General features: G+C 42.9%; 1 protein-coding gene across 3 annotated transcripts in view; it reads right to left on the bottom strand.

Moving 5' to 3' along the window:
- Positions 1-21,456, bottom strand: part of LOC126237516 (E3 ubiquitin-protein ligase CHIP) — a 143,774-nt gene extending 122,318 nt beyond the window's left edge. For 2 of the 3 annotated variants that reach the window (XM_049947684.1, XM_049947685.1), the window contains exon 1: positions 21,171-21,456. In XM_049947684.1, coding sequence (XP_049803641.1) covers positions 21,171-21,290 — 120 coding nt within the window. In that variant the 5' untranslated portion in view covers positions 21,291-21,456. Of the gene's footprint in view, positions 1-17,652; positions 17,782-21,170 lie in introns of those variants that run through there. The other variant, XM_049947686.1, reaches the window with a different exon arrangement.
- Between the last annotated feature and the right edge of the window lie 517 nt (positions 21,457-21,973).

The raw sequence follows: 21,973 nt of genomic DNA, 5'->3' as shown, positions 1-21,973 counted from the left end.
TCTAAGGATCTTCCAAACATATTTGTTTCAAACTTTCAGTAAATGTTACACAGTACCTTCTGCATAATTTAACACAGCCTTTTTCCAAAAAACTGTATATTTTTGAATATATAAATAAAAAACTGCAAAAAAATGTTGTGAACTTTCATTACAATTGAAAAAAAAATCATCTTTAATAACTAAACTAAAATTTTGTAAAATCCCTGTGTTAAGTTGCAGCCCATATTCCAATAAATAATCTGTAAAAAGTTCAACTTCCTACCTCAAATACTTTGTGAGGAAAGATGTAATTTATAAGCGTTATTTTAACATTGCAAGTATAGGGCGTTCCGGAGCCCCTTAAGAAAAGTATGCATAAAATCATTAAAAAACTGCTAGTTTCTAATCAGGTCATTAAAATAAGCATAAGGCGAACAATGTGAGACATGCTCAGTGAAGTCAAAAGTAAAATTTTGGTCATCTAGCTGATGAAAAATCCTCAGGAGTTTTGGTCTTGAGCTTTGTCAGCAAATGTATCCAAACCATCATCTGTACACTCACTGATTTTTCTGTCAACAGAAGGTAAAATAACAGAGATAAGATAACAATACGGAATTCATTCTTCTAAATTTATTTAACTACAGATGACCATTATACTGTGCTTCCTCTCAATCCTTGCACATATGCTGAAGGAATAGAAAAGGAACTGAAATTGCTTAACAGAGAAAATGCAACAGGACCTGACAAAACATCTGTACAGCTCTACACAGGTTACATGAAAAGAACTCACTCTCCCTCAAGCAGCATCTCATTGCAGCCTTCTGAAACAATGAAGGGTTCCAACTAAATGCAAAAAGGGGCAGGACATTCTCTCTTTCAAAATTGTTGGACAGATTACCATTATTAAAGGCACGTACACATGATATCAATCCACTGTAGAATTGTGGAACAAACTGTTTGCTTGCACATTATGGCCTTTATGAAGAAGAAAACCTCCTTCTGCAGGAATTAACATGAACTCCACACACTGTTACCCTGTAAAACTCAATTCTTTCTGTTTGTCAATGAGATACAGAGGGCAACTGATGTCATGTTTGATTTCTGGAAGGGATTCAATATCATTTTGTGCTATAACCTAATGTACAAAATAAGAACTAACATAATACCATCCAGTTTTGCGACTGGATTTAGGACTTTCAAACAGAGGGGATTCAACATTCATTTGCAGTCAAGTACATATAGTACAAAATTTCTTGTGTTTTCTTTATATTTTCTTTACATACAATACATAAAATACAAATCAAATAAATGCGTTCCAATTTTAAAACTTCATTTGTTAACCTGTTCTAAAGGTGAAGGCATTTCCATCAACAAATTCCAGCACCTTCCACAGCAGTGAACAAAGTGCATTAAAGAATGGAATCAAACACAACTAATAAACACATACTGAAAAGAGAAAAGAAGTGCTGTGGGATAAGCCCCCCCCCCCCCCCCTCACCGCAGAGGATACCTCAGCACTGAAGTTGATAGAGAGGACGACTGAAGAAGAAATTACACCATATGACTTCCGAACAACTTACTTTCTGATAACAGAAATAGTGTTAAACAATATCTTCATATTAGTTCATCAAATGTTCAAAACATGAAAAACAAAATATGAAACTGTAAAAAATTCTCTGTCAACTGGGAACTAAACTCTTGGCTGACATTCTCCACTTCTAAAAAACATTGTACTTTCAGTGGTTAAATGATGCAGTTTCACTTAATGCTCTCGACATAAGTATGTGTCATCTGACCCAGTGCCTTTAGAATTATATCTAACTATGCATCATACAAAGTAAATTCAGTTGGTAAATGAATCTTGAAGCCACTGTCAGTGATGGTTGGTTGGTTGGATTAAAAAGAAGGGGGTGGGGGGGGGGGGGGGGGGAAGAAGGGACGAAACTAAGATGGCACCAGTCCCTTGTTCCGAATAAAGCAATGTCACAAGAGTGAGAATAAAACAAACGAGACTGACAACACGAAATGGAATGAAAGGAAAAATCACAAGAACGATGAAGGGCAACAAACATGTATATAGACAAAAGGGTGAAGAGAAAACCACAGAAACACAAAAAACGGGATGAAGAGAGTAAAACAACAAAGCAGTGACCATGGCTGGCTGACCATGAGAATAAAAAGGAGAAGCCAGCCACTCTGCAACACATTAAAACCTCCACCTAGAGTGGAGGACACAGAGGGACAAAGGACACGTGCTAAAACTTAGATCAAATGATAAAACCCAGCCTCGCAAATAAAACTTAACACTAAATCAGCCAATGGGGCATTGACAGATAAAATTAGTGACAACAAGTCCAGTAACCCAAGATTCCATTGCTGGGCAGTCAAAGTGGGACAGTGCACGAGAAGATGGGCCACTGTCAGCTGGGCGCCGCACCGACACTGAGACTGGTCTTCACGGCACAGGAGGTGACTGTGGGTCGCCCGACTGTGGCCAATGCGGAGGCGGCAGAAGACAATTGATTCCCTGTGAGAGGCCTGCACGGAAGACGTCCACACATTCGTAGTCTCCTTAGTGACATGCAGTTTGTTGTGCGTACTGTTATGCCATTCCGTCTCCCGAAGCCAAAAAACTCTGCGGCGTTAAGTCAGTACGCAGGTCAGGTTCGGAGATGTCCATCTCCAGAGGCAGTTTCTGTGTAGCCTGTTTAGCCAGCCCGTTGGTCGACAGCTTGTAGCCTGCTCGAGGGGTCAGTACACAGGAGAAATGACTCATCCGGGCACGAGCGGATGTGATCGAGAGCACGAAATATGGCCGCCAGCTCTGCAGTGAAAACACTGCAGCCACCAGGCGAGGAGTGCTGCTCTATATGTCCTCCACGAACATAGGCAAAGCCAACGTGACCATCGGCCATCGAGCCGTCAGTGTAAACCACTTCACGGCCCCGGTACATGTCGAAAATCGAGAGGAAGTGACAGCGGACAGTCGCAGGGTTAACGGAGTCCTCGAGGCCACACGAACGGTCCAGACGAAGCTGCGGCTGAGGTGTACACCGTGGAGGCGTACGTGAACGGACTGCAAGTAGAGGTGGTAAAGGGAAGGACTCCAGTTCGGACAGAAGGGACCGCACGCGAACCGCAATCGTTAGCCCCGACTTGGGCCGCCAATATGGGAGACGGACTGCCACGGGCAGGAAAAGGAGACGGTAATTCGGATGCTCGGGGGAACTACAAATGTGTGCCGCATAACCGGGGAGCAGTTGCGCACGTGTGATCTGCAGTGGAGGGACACGAGCCTCCACCAGTACATTGGTCACCGGACTCGTCCTAAAAGCTGCTGTCGCTAGTCGAACCCCACAGTGGTGCACAGGGTCGAGTAAATGCGACGCTGAAGGCACTGCCGAACCATAAACCACACTCCCATAGTCAATTCGGGATTGGACAAGGGCTCTGTAGAGCTGCAGCAGCGTAGAGCGATCTGCACCCCAATTGGTATCGCTCAGGCAAAGGAGGGCATTAAGGTGCTGCCAGTACTTCTGCTTAAGCTGACGAAGATGAGGGAACCAAGTCAATCAAGCGTCAAAAACCAGTCCTAGTAATCGATATGTCTCCACTACAGTGAATGGATCATCATTAACGTAAAGTGCTGGTTCCGGGAGAATGGTACAATGCCAACAGAAGTGCACGACACACAACTTTACGGCTGAAAACTGGAAGCCGTGGGCTAGAGCCCGTGACTGTGCCTTGTGGATGGCTCCTTGTAGGTGCGACTCAGCAACACAGTACTGGAGCAGCAGTATGAAATGCAGAAGTAGTCTGCATACAGAGTAGATGAGACGGAGGGCCCGACAGTTGCTGCTAGACCGTTAATGGCCACTAAAAATAGAGAGACACTTAATACAGTGGCCTGCAGGACTCCATTCTCCTGGATATCGATGGAACTATGGGAGGCACCAACTTGGACACGGAAAGTATGGAGCGACAGGACATTTTTGATAAAAATCGGGAGTGGGCCCGGAAACCCCACTTATACAATGTGGCAAGGATATGATGTCGCCAGGTCATGTCGTATGCTTCACATAAGTCAAAAGAGGTGGCAACCAGATGTTGCCATCAGGAAAAGGCTGTTTGGCTGGCAGACTCGATGGACACAAGATTATCAACAGTAGAGGAACCCTGGCGGAAGCCTCCCTGACATGGAGCCAGCAGGCCACATGACTCCAGGACCCAATCCAACCGCCAACACACCACACGTTCCAGCATCTTACAAAGAACGTTGGTGAGGCTGATGGTCTGATAGCTATCCACATAAAGCGGGTTTGTACTGGGTTTGAGCACCCGAATGATGGTGCTCTCCCGCCATTGCGATGGAAAGACGCCATCGCACCAGATGTGGTTGAAGATCACGAGGAGATGTCACTTGTAATCAGATGAGAGATGTTTAATCATCTGACTGTGGATCCTATCTGGCCCAGGAACTATGTCGGGGCAATGTGCCAGGGCACTGAGGAGCTGCCACTCTGTAAATGGGGCGTTATAGGATTCACTGTGGCGTGTAGTGAACGGGAGGACTTTCCGTTCCAGCCACCGTATGAGAGTGCGAAGGCTGGGGGATAATTCTCCAATGCAGAGGCTCAAACAAAGAGCTCAGCAAAGTGCTCGGCAATCGTGTTTGCATCGGTAGATAACACACCACTTATGGTAATGCTGGGAACATACCTGTTGGGGTCTGCTACCCAAAAAGACGTTTGATCTTTGCCTAGACTTGAGAAACTGACGTAAGGCACCCAACTGTCGAGACATATATCTCCCAACACTCCTGCTTCCATTGTTTGATAAGGTAGCGAACACGGGCACGGTGCCGTTTAAAAGCTATGAGGTGCTCCATTGAAGGGTGCCGCTTATGCCACTGTAGAACTCACCGACGCTCCTTAATTGCTTCAGCAACTTCCGGCGACCACCAAGGGACTATCTAACGCCTCCAGCACCTTAAAGAGCAAGGGATCGCATTTTCTGTCGCAGAAACAATTGTTGCAGTCTTCTGATCAACCATCACATCGATGTTACCATGTGGGGGAGAGCCAACGGTGACAGCAGAGGTGAAAGTCTCCCAGTCCGCCTTGTTTAAAGCCCATCTGGACAGGTGTCCGTGGGCCCGATGCTGGAACAGTGATATGAAGATGGGGAAGTGGTCACTACCACACAGGTCATCATGTGCTCTCCAGTGTATAGATGGGAGAAGTCCTGGGCTGCAAATTGATAAATCAATGGCCGAGTAATTATCATGAGCCACACTGAAATGTGTGGCAGCCCCAGTGTTTGAGAGGTAGAGGTCAAACTGTGATAGTAAAGTTTCGACATCTCTGTCTCGGCCAGTAAGTATGGTTCCACCCCACAAAGGGTTATGGGCATTAAAATCTCCCAAAAGTAGGAAAAGTTTAGGGAGTTGATCAATCAGTGCAGCTAATACATTCAAGGGAACTGCACCATCTGGAGGAAGATTTACATTGCAGATAGTTATTTCCTGCATCGTCCTTATTCTGATGGCCACAGCTTCAAGAGGGTTTTGAAGGGGCACAGTGTCACTACAGATTGAGTTTAGGACATAAACGCAAACTCCACCTGACACTCAATTAGCCGTGGAGGGCTGGGGCCTGCATTGCCGGGAACCAGGTTTCCTGGAGGGCAATGCAGAGAGCAGGTGTAAAGCTTAACAGTTACCGTAGCACAGCCAGGCGGTGGAAAAAACCTCCACAATTCCACTGGAGGATGACATCATCGTGAGACTGTGAAGGCATGGAATATTCAATGAGGCAGTTTACACCTCAGAGTCACCTGCTGCCACTGACTTATTGCCTGAGCAGTCTATATCCACTGTGTATGAGGGTCTGGCGAGATCTAGGTCCTCAGCAGACGCTAAAATCACCACCCCATCCTCAGACACGGAGCTTGTAGGTAGCGGTAGTGTGGGTGCCACCGCAATTTCCTTTGTCTTAGGTGTTTTCTTTTTGGAATTCTCTCACTGCTCCTTGGGTTTCCCTGGCTGGGAGGACTTCACTGACTCAGTCTCTGTTACTGAGGATGAGTGTGAAGCCCTACGACCAGCTGCTTTAGGGCTCTTCAGCCACTGGTGGGTGTCGTCTTTCCCACTAGCAAAAACCTGGGAAGGGAGTGACCCAAGGGACCCCTTCATAGCAAGAGAAGCTGAAGAAGACTTACGGTTCTGCGGCCTTAGAAGTGGGAATGGACGTCCCTGATGGGGTTGGGGGTAGGGGGGGGGGGGAGTTGCTCCCAAAGCAGGTGGTGCAGGTGCAGGAGCAACAGGGAGGGAAATGCCCCCACCATCAAGGGGGCAGTTGTAGTCTTCCGGCTCTGAGAGGTGACTTGGTTTGGCGGTGCTGATGGTGCCAGAACAGTTGTAGCGGCGGCGTAAGACGATGTCATGCGCACAGGATGCAGGCATTCAAATTTTCTCTTAGCCTCAAGAGTAGGACAGTCGTCCAGGGCCTTGTACTGCATGATTTTCCTCTCTTTCTGGAGAATCCTGCAGTCTGGCAAGCAAGGCGAATGGTGCTCTCCGCAGTTGACACAGATGGGAGGTGGTGCACATGGAGTATTGGGATGTGATGGGTGTCCGCAATCTCAGCATGTGATGCTGGAAGTACAACGGGAAGACATATGGCCGAACTTCCAGAACTTAAAGCACTGCACAGGGGGAGGGATATAGGGCTTTACATCACAGCGGTAGACCATCATCTTTACCTTCTCGGGCAATATATCACCCTCAACGGCGAAGATGAAAGCACTGGTGGCAACCTGATTATCCCTTGGATCCTGGTGGACATGCCGGACGAAATGTACACCTCGCTGCTCTAAATTGCCGCGCAGCTCATTGTCGGACTGCAAAGGAAGGTCCCTGTGGAATATAATACCCTGGACCATATTTAATGTCTTATGGGGCGTGATGGTTACAGAAACATCCCACAGCCTGTCACAAGAGAGTAACGTCCGTGACAGGGCAGAGGATGCTGTTTTGATCAAGACTGACCCAGATCTCATTTCGGAGAAGCCCTCCACCTCCCCAAACTTGTCCTCTAAATGGTCTAAAAAAACTGTGGCTTCATCGAAATAAAGGAGCCCATTCAGTTCTCGTACATACGAGGTACCGGGGTGAATAAGGTTCGCTGCAATCCTTAGCCGGCGTTCCTCCAGCCAGGGAGGGGAATGATTTAGGGTTGTACTTCTGTGCGTTGACTTGAGCTCGTGAACACTTAGAGACTGCTGGTGTTTGACCACCAGCAAGATGACGAACTACGCTTCATCGCGTGTCATCTGCCCTGATGCCACCCTCTCCGACCAGGGGCCCTCCCCCCGGGTGCCACCCAGCCGCAGCAAAGGCCACCTGGCAGGATGGCCATTGCCGGGAGTTCCAATGCCACTACCCCTTGGCATACATGAGGAACTAACGGGGCAGGCATCAGCAGAGCAGTCCCTGTGTGGTCAGGAGGCTACAACCAACAGGGTACATGGCGACCACACCACAACAGACTGGCTACCGTGCTGGATATCAGGCGCAAAGAAGTCCACGGTCATTGTCGACGCAAAATGTGACACTGCATAGTGCATGGTGGAAAATGCACCCAGGAAGGTGTCCCTGCCCAAGAGATGGAGAATGAGTGGGACTGAAATGCAATGACGAGAAAGTGGGCTAAAGATCTCAATGCACAATGGACACAATGGACCATGTAAGGTGCCCTTCCCCAATTGGCTCACTCTTCGGGAAAATTTTGAAGAATGGAGGTCAAACCCTACAGGAGACCATCACATAACGGCCGAAAAATGAGAAACTCCTTTCAGTCGCCTCTGACGACAGGAAGGAATATCTCAGGCCCATACTTACCCCCGGACCCACAGGGGGGGGGGGGGGGGAGGTCCCAGAGCAACCACAAGAGTCTCTCCACTGGACACATCTCTGAATTCTGTCAGTGTTAATATAGCATGGGAAGTTGTCATATAATGTAAATATTTTAGGAGTAAAGCAGATCACTGACCAAACAGCATAAATGCAGAGTCGTCAACAGGCACACACAAAAGCGAATGAAAGCTTTGCTATCTTTCAGAAGAAACACACACTCAGGTGCACCCATACCGTGCTGTGGGGACAAGCAATGCCGGGATTGCCGTTCAGACGAATTGGATTGTTGTGGTGCGTGAGTGCAGGGGAGAAGGGGGAGGTGCAGGGGGAAGGGGAAGGGCAGTGGGATTGGGAAATGGAAGAGGAAGGGTGTCAGATGCGGTAGACCCAGAAAGAGGCAGACAGCAGGAGGAGGTGCAGCAGGGGCGAGGGGGGAGGGGGGGGGGGAAGGGAAGGGGGGTGGTACGACAGGTGGATGGGTTACATATGCAACTCTGGAATGAATGATCACTGGCAAAATCTGCGGTCAAGAACAAAGTTGACCACCCAGTGGCAAAACATGCTCTATTTCAATGGCTGCTTCTCAATCCAAGCCTCCTGGTGTCAATCTCTGTTAATGCACTTTCACCACACCCTCTTACCAATAGTCTCTCCTTCGTCTGTCTTGTCGCCCCTCTCAATCAACATACCCACATCATCATCATCATCATCATCATCATCATCATCATCATCTGCCACTCTTCACCAGCTGCAGTACTGCTATGTCAGATGCCTAACCTATGCAACTGCTGCCTGACCCCCCCCCCCTCCCCCGCCCCCCTCTCCCCAACCATGCTTCATAAAGTTATAAATCTATCCAGCCAACACTGTACATCAGTAGTCTAAAACAATAGTGAGTTTCTGCAACAACCAGTTTCAGTGCTACCACCCTAATTTAGAGCTGGAAGTTAGACTACAACATACTTTACAAAGAGCCACTATAACCCCATGATTCACTGATGATTTAAAACAAACACTTCTGTAGCTGGAAAAGTCAGTAGCCTATAGTTCAAAAGAGATGAAATGGAATCAAAGATTTCATAACGAGTATAACGAGATTCTGGAAATAATGTCACAGATGAATAAAACACTTCAAGGTATGAAGAAATTAAAGGTACCTGCAGACAACTGTTTCAACAGAAATGGTAAAGAAGAAAACAAGATAATGAAAAAAGTAACTGCACGAGAGCTTAATTTATAAATAGTTATTTTCAAAGAAAACATTACCAGTCCTAAGTCTTTGCCAACTTACATAAATAGGAAAATAGGAAAGTTCTGGTAGACTGTAAATACTTTAGGAATAAAGAACATCATTCATGCAAATGCAGGGAATCATTGAGCCATTGACAGGTACACAAAAAAGCAAGAAAACCTGCTAGCTTTCAGAATGAATCCTTTCTCAAGTTAAGAGTAGAAATACACAAATGCAGTTAGTATACAAATAGACACACACGTGCCTGTGCTCTTACATAGTGCTGGCTGGAAACAGTGTAAGGCTTGCAGTTCTGCAGCTGGACTAGAATGGGGTGAGGGTGTTTCTGATGGAGTGGGTAGAGGAAGTGAGAGGTAGAAGGCAGGAAGAGGGGTTGAGGTTGGGGTTGGGTAGCTGGCAGCTCAGTGCGAGGCAGCTGGTTTGCCGATTAGGAATGCGGGAGGGTGTTGGAGCCAGAGGGAAGCAGTACACGATGAATGTGGCATGGCAACATGGATTGGGAGGCAGTGATAGGATATAGGAAGGGACAACAGTTGCATTGAGTGGGGGACAAGGATAACTCGTATCTGGTAGAGGAGACCAGATGCCCCAGGATGTGAAGCAGCCACTGCCATCAAGCAACCATGAGTTGTGCACAAATAGCCTAACATTAGGCGACCTTTGCAACGAGGTTAATGGAGAACAGTGAGATACAAAGACACCAATATAACATTATATCATTACAAGGACATGCAAGGCATGAGGTGGACAAAAAAATTTCATGGTTCAGAAAAGCAGAGGACATAATAGTGTGTGTTATCAAAAGTTTAATGTAATTCGCACAGAAGACAGACAGTTAGTTTTCAATATAAAGGCAAGCAATGAGAGGCTGTTAATCTAGCTTTATCCGTAATTTGCAGTGCTGGACATGACGGCGTTCAGTATGCAGGAAGTCAGCCTCCAGTCAGAATTTTTTTCATGTTTCACCAACACATAAAAAAAGGAAAAAAAAACGTAACAACTCACTGAAAACAAAGCAAACACTTCAAAACCCATGTTACAGCACTGACTAACCAGACTCAAATAAATCCACATTACCACAGTTATAACCAATACTCAAATGAACACAATAGCATAATTTAAACTCAACACATCACATTCGATAGATGGCACCATGAAATACAACAACATGACAACTAGACACACGAACCAACTCAAAAACACCAAACCTTAGTGACGTCACACACAACACCATTACATCATGGACCAAAGCGGAAGGATGGAACCGAACACTTCCAATGAAGCAATTCAAGTCATAAGCTTTGACCAGTTACATAGGAAACATGCCACAAACACCATAAACAATATGGCGACTATAAAATGACGTTACTTTTTTTTTTTTTTAGGTGGGCTAAGGTACAGACCATACAGACCAGCTGTCACAACTACCAGGCTTTTATAGTATCCCACTCATTGGCTTCGCCAACTTACAACAGAATGTCAGCTTCCAATCGAACCTACAATGTCAGGTCAAGCTACAGATCAGTATGTCACAGGGATCATTCTTTTTTTTCCAAATTCACTGGCTTTGAAAATTAACAACAAACGTATGAATACATGCACCAAAAGGTGATGTGACAATAACCATAACATTAACGCCACTGGCCAAAGCCGGCAACTAGTAGTGAACATTCCTCTTGCTCCTACAATTTCATAACAAATTAAATGGATTCCAGAAACAGCCACATAAAAATCACAACATTATTAAAACTTACAAAACAGGCTGGTTAAGTAGCAATGAATAAAAAAGAGAAGAAATTCAGAATTTGAAAGCACAGTTCTGCAACAGACCACAACACCTATTTTGCTGACTTCCACCAAGACGCGGCCACGACCTCTGTAAACAGGAACTCAAACAAGAACTGCTCAGATTTTTAATTATAAGTTTTAAAACAAACAGCCAGGGAATACATAAGGCAGTCGTACAAGTTGGAACACGTTCTTTGAATTTTTTAGGCTCTATATTGAACAAGTCAGATATGGATGATAGATCTTTTAAATCAGGATATCCCAGATATTCAACTTATATTAATAGAGGTTTCAAATCTAACCTGGAAAAACCATATCCTAACAGTAAAACAAGCAAGCGCCACAACAGTATTATGTCAATCTAGATTCAGTAGGTTCAATTGACCAAATGGGTCAACTGAACCTACTGCTAGCATATCTCTACTTCATCCCACAATACAATGATTGTGTGACATGTGACATCATACGTATGCAAACAGAAAGAGCAAAGAACACTGACAATATATCTTATTGAAGCATGCATCATGATAACAGGCTGGTCCATTGTGCAGCCCTAAGTCTAAATGGCATTACAGGAACGTCTGATTCCACCTGTCTGCTTTGAGAAATTATGTCAAGATGGCAGACACCCTTCCTTCCAGCATACACCGCATGGTGATCATAAAATCACGATATACACATGCGAACAAAAATAGAAACAACACAAGAATGTGATGTTTAAAGCTTTCCCGGCGTACTGATTGTTCCATAAAAACATGGGAGGACTGCCGGATATCAGTAACGCCCTGCCACGATATTTCGGCGCAGAGTCTTCTGGCCATCTTCAGGTGAATGCCACTGTAGTAGTACTGGCGAGTACGTGCTGAGCTCTGCTATTTAAAGCCATACTGAGGTGACATTGAACATGCGCTGCTCAGTGTGCGCGTTCATAACAACTCCGTGTGCTGCGCCTCGCGCCTTCCATGGTGAAAACTTGGCGTATCGATATCAGGTCGATTTTCATCTTTATGCAGATAACTACGTCAACTACGAAGTTTCTCTCTAACAGGATTCCAAGCAGAGTTTAGATGATAACCGCTATCTCGATTGATGAGAGTCTCGTTGTCAGACAATCTTATTTCCACAGATTCATTGATAATCGAGCTACAAAAGTTTGATGTATGGGACAAAATTTTTGTGTCGTCGTAATGCATGGAATGGTCTGTGGAAATACAATGTTCAGCGATTGCGGACTTTGTGGATTGGAGAAGGCGAGTATGCCATTGGCGTTCCACAATGCGTTCCTGAACAGTTCGTGTTGTTTGCCCTATATATGATTTTCCGCATTCACATGGAATTTTGTAAACACCTAATTTATGCAGGCCCAGGTCGTCTTTAACGGATCCCACCACTAGTGAAATTTTGGAAGGAGAGCGAAAGATGCTAGCTGGATGGTGTGACATGGGCTAAAGCAAACTGGAGCCATAATAAAGCTGTGACGAGGCAAACTGCCAAGATTGACAGACTTTCTACACAGATGCAGCAGGAAATTTCAACTCTACGATCTGTTGTTAATTTGACGGAGAAAACTTTTAGATGATGCGACTGTGTCTCTGCTAGCAAAAGGACTGAATTTTGCTCCCACACCTGTGTCACCGCCACTAGTGGATTTCATCAGTGCCATCAAAGAAGCTGTACGCCGTCTTGATACAGATGAAGCGGAGGAAGTTCGTTGAGAGTCTTGCCGTGTGTTGACCAGAGGTGCACCAATGAAGAGTAACATCTCCCCAAGGAGAGGATAGCCCTCTGTAACTTTCGAGCAGATGTGGATACAGTAGTCTTAAAATCTGACAAAGGAAATGCTACTGTCCTCATACCAAGGGATGACTATACTAATAAGGTCAATGTTTTATTATGTGACTCAACGTATAGCAAAATCGATAAGGATCCCACGAGCCGAGTGGTGCGAAAAACAGCAGAACTTTTATCAAATAGTTCTCTACAGAAAGAGGTCATCAAGAGACTGAAACCAAACAGTTCAGTTCCACCTAGACTATATGGACTGCCTAAGATCCACAAGGAAAATTTGCCATTACGTCCAATTGAGAGTAACAATGGAGCAGCCACCTACGACCAAGCAAAATTCTTGGCATCTTTGCTCAAACCAATGATAGGCAATGTCCACATTACATAAAGAACTCTAGTGATTTTATCAGCCGACTTCAGTCACTACAACTGGAAAGTAACGACTTATTGGTCAGTCTTGATGTGGTTTCACTTTTCACAAAGGTGCCTTTTGTGGACTCACTACACCTCATTGGCAATATGTTGGGTGCAGACATTACAGAATTGTTTGAGCACACTCTCTCCTCTACATATTTTATATTTAATAATGAATTTTACAAACAATCTGATGGTGTCGCCATGGGGAGTCCTTTGTCTCCCCTGGTGGCCAATCTTTTTATGGAAGATTTTGAGCAGAGAGCACTCGACTCTGCCACTTTTAAACCGATAGTATTTTGGCGATACGTTGCCAACACTTCCATAGTGATGCCTCATGGTCTGGACTGTCTCCAAGAATTTTTACGTCACATGAACTCCATACATGAAAACATAAAGTTTACCATGGAGATAGAGAAAGATGGTTGTCAGCCATTTTTAGACATCTTGGTGCGACGTAAGAGTGATGGCACACTTGGTCACTCCGTGTACAGAAAGCCCACTCATACAGACCTGTATCTACAAGCTACTAGTTGCCACCATCCAGCACAAACAATGGGCATTCTCAAAACCTTGATCCACCGTGCCCATACCATCTCTGACGCCTACAGTCTTCAAGCGGAACTGGAACACCTGCAAAAAGTATTTCTGAAGAATGGCTTTTCAACTAGGCAAGTGAACAGAGTGATGCAGACCTACAAACGATGGAACAAGGAAAAGGAAGAGGCCTTCAGGTCGACTGCTTATCTACCATTTATTGGGAGTATTTCTTCACAGATAGGCAGAATATTGAGAAAGTATCAAGTGAGAGTCATCTTTCACCCTCCTTCCAAAATTTCATCACTGGTGGGATCCGTTAAAGACGACCTGGGTCTGCATAAATCAGGTGTTTACAAAATTCCGTGTAAATGTGGCAAATCATATATAGGGCAAACAACACGAGCTGTGCAGGAATGCATTGTGGAACACCAATGGCATACTCGCCTTCTCCAATCCACCAAGTCCGCAAAGGCCGAACATTGTATTTCCACAGACCATTCCATGAATTACGACGACACAAAAATTTTGTCCCATACATCAAACTTTTGTAGCTCGATTATCAATGAATCTGTGGAAATAAGACTGTCTGACAACGAGACTCTCATCAATCGAGATAGCGGTTATAGCTAAACTCTGCTTGGAATCCTGTTAGAGAGAAACTTCGTAGTTGACGTAGTTATCTGCATAAAGATGAAAATCGACCTGATATCGATACGCCAAGTTTTCACCATGGAAGGCGCGAGGCGCAGCACACGGAGTTGTTATGAACGCGCACACTGAGCAGCGCATGTTCAATGTCACCTCAGTATGGCTTTAAATAGCAGAGCTCAGCACGTACTCGCCAGTACTACTACAGTGGCATTCACCTGAAGATGGCCAGAAGACTCTGCACCGAAATATCGTGGCAGGACGTTACTGATATCCGGCAGTTCTCCCGTGTTTTTATGGAACGACACAAGAATATTTCACTCCAGCAATAAAATGAAACTAATGGGACAACTGCAATCAGTATGGGGTTTAGGACGGGGACACCCTAAATACACTATACAGGAAACAGCACCACCCCGAAACAAATATTATCGACAAAATCTAACAAAAAAATTCTCAACATACGCTGGACCTGATGGGATACCAGTTCTATTTTACACAGAGTACGCGAAGGAACTTGCCCCCCTTCTTGCAGCGGTGTACCGTACGTATCTAGAAGAGCGTAGCCTTCCAAAGGATTGGAAAAGGGCACAGGTCATCCCCGTTTTCAAGAAGGGACGTCGAACAGATGTGCAGAACTATAGACCTATATCTCGAACGTCGATCAGTTGCAGAATTTTGGAATACGTATTATGTTCGAGTATAATGACTTTTCTGGAGACTAGAAAACTACTCTGTAGGAATCAGCATGGGTTTCGAAAAAGACAATCGTGTGAAACCCAGCTCGCGCTATTCGTTCATGAGATTCTTTAGAGGGCCATAGACACGAGTTCCCAGGTAGATGCCGTGTTTCTTGACTTCCGCAAGGCGTTCAATACAGTTTCCCACAGTCGTTTAATGAACAAAGTAAGAGCATACGGACTATCAGACCAATTGTGTGATTGGATTGAAGAGTTCCTAGATAACAGAACGCAGCATGTCATTCTCAATGGAGAGAAGTCTTCCGAAGTAAGAGTGATTTCTGGTGTGCCGCATGGAAGTGTCGTAGGACCGTTGCTATTCACAATATACATAAATGACCTTGTGGATGACATCGGAAATTCGCTGAGGCTTTTTGTGGATGATGCTGTGGTATATCGAGAGGTTGTAACAATGGAAAATTGTACTGAAATGCAGGAGGATCTGCAGCGAATTGACGCATGGTGCACGGAATGGCAATTGAATCTCAATGTAGACAAGTGTAATGTGCTGTGAATACATAGAAAGAAAGTTCCCTTATCATTTAGCTACAATCTAGCAGGTCAGCAACTGGAAGTAGTTAATTCCATAAATTATCTGGGAGTACACATTAGGAGTGATTTAAAATGGAATGATCATATAAAGTTGATCGTCGGTAAAGCAGATGCCAGAGTGAGATTCATTGGAAGAATCCTAAGGAAATGCAATCCGAAAACAAAGGAAGTAGGTTACAGTATGCTTGTTCGTCCACTGCTGTGTGGGATCCGTACCAGATAGGGTTGATAGAAGAGATAGAGAAGATCCAAAGGAGAGCAGCGCACTTCGTTACAGGATCATTTAGTAATCGCGAAAGCGTTACGGAGATGATAGATAAACTCCAGTGGAAGACTCTGCAAGAGAGACGCTCAGTAGCTCGGTACGGGCTTTAGTTGAAGTTTCGAGAACATACCTTCACTGAGGAGTCAAGCATCCTACGTATATCTCACGAAGAGACCATGAGGATAAAATCAGAGAGATTAGAGCCTACACAGAGGCATACTGACAACCTTTCTTTCCGCCAACAATAAGAGACTGGAATAGAAGGGAGAACTGATGGAGGTACTCAAGGTACCCTCCGCCACACACTGTCAGGTGTCTTGCGGAGTATGGATGTAGATGTAGATGTAGATATCACTAGAAACGAAACTTACATTTCATTTGACCTACACAGCTCTAACAATCCCTCGATACAAAAAAATCAACACACACAACTCCAAAACATGGTGTTGCAAAATTTTCTTCACCTATATAACTCAAATGAAGTCAACGATACCAAAACACCGCAAACAAATCAAAAACCCAAAACCAGTGCCCTAAACCATAAACCTAAAACCATAAATAACCCATTAAAAATCAAATAAAACAAAACATTTGCAAACAGCCAAATCCACCAACAAAACAATTAAGTTGGCCATGACAACCCCCCCCCCCCCCAAACACACACACAATAAAAACAAAGCAAAATCATCCAAACGACCCCAACCTCGTCCCTTCCCCTTTCACCAACTCGAACCCACCCAATACCACTCCTAAACCCAACATCCACAAAGAAATGGAACGAACAAAAACTGCAACCATTCACACATATTTTTAAAAAAAAGAAAGAAAGAAAAAGCACAGTCCAAAGAAAACAACAAAATAACTCCTCGAAGACATACAAATGAACGACAACAATAGTAGTATGTAAGTAAGACAATCTCCCTGACGGCTATGCTAAGATATCTCAAAGCACGTCCCTCACTGGACAGATCACCAAATATTGTCATGGTTGCACGGCCACATACAGAGGTCCATGGTCCAAGAAACTGGGACTCTAGTAAACTTTGCACACTCAGTACACAGAACACACCACATAGGCACGAATTAAGCTGAACCCCTGCAAAAAACTTATTGTTCCCATCATACCAATGCCCAGGGCAACATGGAGTGAATAATTAATAATTTTTTCTGCCAACACTACTACAGTTCAATCCACAAAAAACACATAAATCTAATCATACACACCACAAACACAAACCAATAAATACCCGAAACAATAAATCAACATAACTCACCGACGATACAGCACACACTTCCAACAACAACTTCACCGAATGACTACACAATGCCGCATTACTGAATACCACACATAACACAAACATCTTCAAACATTAACATATACTCCACAAGGGGAGCCCTATATACTAAAAAACACCATCTACAAAGCTGACCCAACTCAAGAGCACTGTGTCACAAGAATGTCACACACAATAAACTTATGTCATGGGTCGTGTAGATGGGTGGAATTGGACGCTTTCCTTGACAAGTCTAAGTTAGGTTGTAAGGTGGCAGTTTGGTTGCGTGTTGGGAAAGCGAACGTGTGAACTGAAACCATAGACGCAGTGAAATATTGATCTACACCTCAGACCGAGGTCAATGTTATGTTAGAAAGTGACAGTCTGGTTATGATTTGGAGAACTGGTATTAAAATATTTTAGTTAATTCAACCAATTTATGGCTTTACTCCATTTAACTTGTTGTCCAACTGCAAAATGAAATGGAAACTTCTGTTTACCTTCCCATTGGCTGACAAGCTAATGTGCCAGAACTCTTGCATTGTTGCTGCTCTTTGTTTCTTATTTATGGGTCTTGAGAGGTCTCACAGCCATATCATGATGTTTGGGTGTCATTGTCCTGTTGAATGCCACCATTTCTCCGTGCAGGAAAGACTGGACCTTCTACGGAACGTGTTTTACGTAAGACAGATGTGGCTCTTCCTAAACATCTCAGTGAATCCTAAGACAAAGACTTTGATAAGAGTGATAATGACTCTAATTTCAAGATCTTTAGTGATTACGACACTAATTCAGAACAGGAAACAGAAAGTGGTGAAGATGACAGCTGATGATGATGTAGACGATTACTTCTTCACTAAGAACAGATGTTTCCACTGGAGAAAAAAAAAACAGCTACCAGCTAACATAAGAGCATGACAACACAATATTGTCTTGCAGCTTCCTGGACTGTACAGATGGTGAAAAGACTCAAAGAAAACCCTGTCCTTTTGGAGGTATGGAAACTGTTCTTTACCTAAGATATGTTAGATGAAATCATTCTATGGACGAACCCGAAAATATTTAAGATCAGAATACCGTACACAAATGATCGCTATGTTATCTACAAGATGTTGAAGTCACTAAGTTCTACTGGTGTATTCAGCTATTTTCAAATCGGGAAATGAATCACTTTACAGCTCACCTGCATCCAATGGGACAGGCAGAGGTGTTTCCAGATCCACTGCCAGTAAAGAAAGATTTCTGTTTTTATTAACTGCATTCCAATTTGACAATCCATATGATCAACAGGAAGGAAAGAGTAGACAAGTCAGCAGCAATTTAACAAATTTTTCTGCATTTCATCAAAAACCATCAACTTTGCTACATTTTAAGTGCAACAGTGTGTGTCAATGAAATACTTGTACCTTTCTATGGAAGGTGTGGGTTTAGAATGTATATGCCAAACAAACTGGCAAAAATGGCTAATGTTCGTACCCTTTGAAATTATAAGGGTCACATTGTTCCCACACGCACTGTCCTGTTATTGTTGAAGCCTATTGAAAAGGCCTGGAGAAATATTACAGGTGACTACTGGTACACATCAGTAGAACTAGTCAATGTACTTTTGAAAACAGTCTCATTTGTCGGCAGACTGGAGAGAAATAAAAATGATTTATCACAGCAGTTTCTACTTAATAAGAAATGAGATATAAAGACAACTGTTTATGTTTTTACAGAAGACATGACACTGGTTTCTTGTGTGACCAAGAAGTTGAATTCTTATGTGGTTCCTCAATCTTATCCAAAGGCAGATGTAATGAGATTGATCTTCATGAAGACTCTAGCAAAAGATCTTGCTAAGCCTCATATGAAGTGTATGCTTTCTATAGGACATTTGCCTCCATAGTTGAGTGACATCATGAGAGTACTTCGTATACAAGATGAGCCACAGACACAGTAAGAACAGTTTGGAACGTGCGCGCCTATTGTTCTCCTCATTTCCTGCCAACAGTGTGGCATTCCAATCTGTTTAGAGTGTTCTAGTAAGGTCTGTATGAAGTGCATGCAAGTTGGAACTCACTGAAATATGATTCAGGTACTCATATGACTATGTAATTAGTTTTTACTTGTTCTTTTATAAGTAAAATGTGGCAAAATTTTTCCCTTTATTGAATTATGGAATGCAATAATCACTCTACTTTGAAACGATGAGCTGTAAACTCAAAGCTGATTTTGATTCCAATTTCTCATAAATGAAGCGTGTTTTTCCAACTACTTATTTTGCAACTCTGTAATATCTCTCTGGTGATAATCAGTGAGTGAGTACAGAGCCAACTATCTACTGTTATTTTCGTGACACGCATATTAAAATAAAAGTGTAAATTCTGCTGTTTTATTTGTCTAAATGTTTAAAATTCTGCGTTGTTGAAAAACATCCAGATTCCCACAAAATCTACTTATAAGAAGTGTAATGAATAACAAGAAGACACAAAAATATGTATTCAGCAAAACACTGGTTTTATATGTAAAAAATAAAAAGATGGTCTGAGACACCCCTCCATTGTAACCGAGTTCCTGTCAACGTCCATAGTACTTAAGAGTTAAACAGTCACGTGACAGGACTAGTCATCATAAACTGTATCGGACTGTAACAAAACATTTAAAAATATTAATAATATCTATCATGTCATTATTATGACGTGGAAAATGTGTGATGCATGAGAATATGACAAACACCTAGTGATACAACCTGCACAACTTTCTTAAGTTTTCCAATCTCAGCAAGCTAATGGTCACTGATAATGCCTCTGCAACAGCAAAGTAATATGCATTGCTGAGAAATGAGTTCTTATTGCATGTTACTCCACCTCTAGAGCTTTATGTGCAGGTCTGCAGAATCTTCTGTGCAGTTAATGAGATATATGAAAACATTAAACAAAGTTAACTCAAGATATCTCACGGCGGAACACATTTAACATTTCCCTGAAACACAGAATTATATCTTGAATACCAATAACACAATTCCCATAAATTCAGGTAGGCATAGAAGTAAATACTGCCACAGCAAACAGATGGCACTTAGAGACTTTTAACTACCAAAAACAAGCAACACGAGGCAAGTTTGATCCCATAAATGCATAATGTAGGATGACCATGTTGTGCAACAATCAGCGGCAACCTATTAAAAAAAAACATGTTATACTGAGAAAGCATCCGTAATTGAAAACAAATCACAACAGAACAAAAATAACTTCATATACTATTGAAACTGACGCAAGAAACTTCCTTAAATTATTGAACTAAAGAGGTTAGAAATTTCAACATAGTCATGACATGTAAAGCAGATACTCAAAAGAGGTTTATCACAGTATCAAGCAGCTGAGTTTAGGTAATACTGTGGGATTCACCCAACAACATTCTGCACAAGACAAAAACCACGTATCAAACTTGGTGTACTCATCAACATAACTAGTTCCAGAAAATAACTGTAGTATCTACTTCAAATAAAAGGCGAAAAAATCTCACATGTGCTGTCACTTGCAGAAATTTATCGTAGGATGAGTGTCAATACGACAGTAAAGCAATGACATGAATAGAAAATGATTAAATACACTTTTAGCTCCCCCCCCCCCCCCCAACTGGTTAGGGTAAAAAACCTTACCAGGATAAAGAAGTTCTTGTTTCCAGGTGAAAGTCTACAACTAGAATTATATTACTTATTTTTGTGCAACACACTGACATTACTGTATGTGTACTTCTCCAACTTCTACACCAAAATAAAATAACTTACTCGTCTATGAATTGTGGTGAAAAATACATACAACGTGTTTCTCACGATATTAAGTTTCAGATGGCAAAGAACGAATCTCGTCCACACCTAGCTTGTAAGAGTAAAAACAGTGATCACAGCAATAATTGTTCTAGTCACACAACAAATACGATTTCCTATGAAAATGAGCTGGTAAGCTATGGTTAAGAGGAAGAACTTATTACAAAAAGAACGCAGAATTATGACTAGTATGTAATTAACACATACGATGGCTTTAGTGTAACAATTTACTGCATCCTCGTATTTCCTTAACGTGAAAAGTCTGTTTCCCTGGTCCTTTAACTCCTTGTCTGTTAAGTTCGCAGTGGAGTACATATATTTACTCATTTTATCCTAAAGTGTGTCCACAATTTTTTCTTTTTTTTTTTTTTTTGGAACGTGTTATTTCGATAATTTTAAAAATCTACCACAACACTCAAACAACACTACTCCCCAAAAGCCATTTTTTTCACAGCTTCCAAAAACTACGCAGGCGTGCACTGCATTGAGCATTAACCAATTGGGTTGATGCGCTATCGAACATAAAGACAATCGCTGGTTAATAGTGGCGTAAAATACTGCAGCGTTTATTTCGCCAAGCAGAAATGTCATTATAGTATTATTGCTTGCTGTAGTTCAGCAAGCACACAAATTCTATGACGGGAAGCAAATAGTTACCGGCGATCATTCATGTGTGAAGATTAATACTTATTCTTCTTACGCAAGTTTCACGCTCTCAGAAAACCCTTCAAGAATGGCTGCAAGACTCTCGGTAATTATTGTTTTTTTTTAACGGTATTTTTATTTATTTATTTGGCTTCAGCGTGAGTACATTAATTAGCCATTAAACAGTAATAATGGGATACTCAGACATGAACGTATTTCGTTAAAAGAACGAAACATTTTTTTAGCTATCAGGAAAATGAAGATAAGCTTAATTTCTAAACTCTGAACTAAAAACTAGTTTGTAAATATAAACGATTTCTTAAGTAAAATGGTGATTGCACTTTGTTTATAGTTCTGTGGCCAGA

This window comes from Schistocerca nitens, chromosome 2 (genome assembly GCF_023898315.1).
Source record: "Schistocerca nitens isolate TAMUIC-IGC-003100 chromosome 2, iqSchNite1.1, whole genome shotgun sequence".
In the NCBI taxonomy this organism is placed as follows: Eukaryota; Metazoa; Arthropoda; class Insecta; order Orthoptera; family Acrididae; genus Schistocerca; species Schistocerca nitens.
Note: the sequence above shows the minus strand (reverse complement) of the source record. Positions and strands in the feature narration are given on the sequence as shown.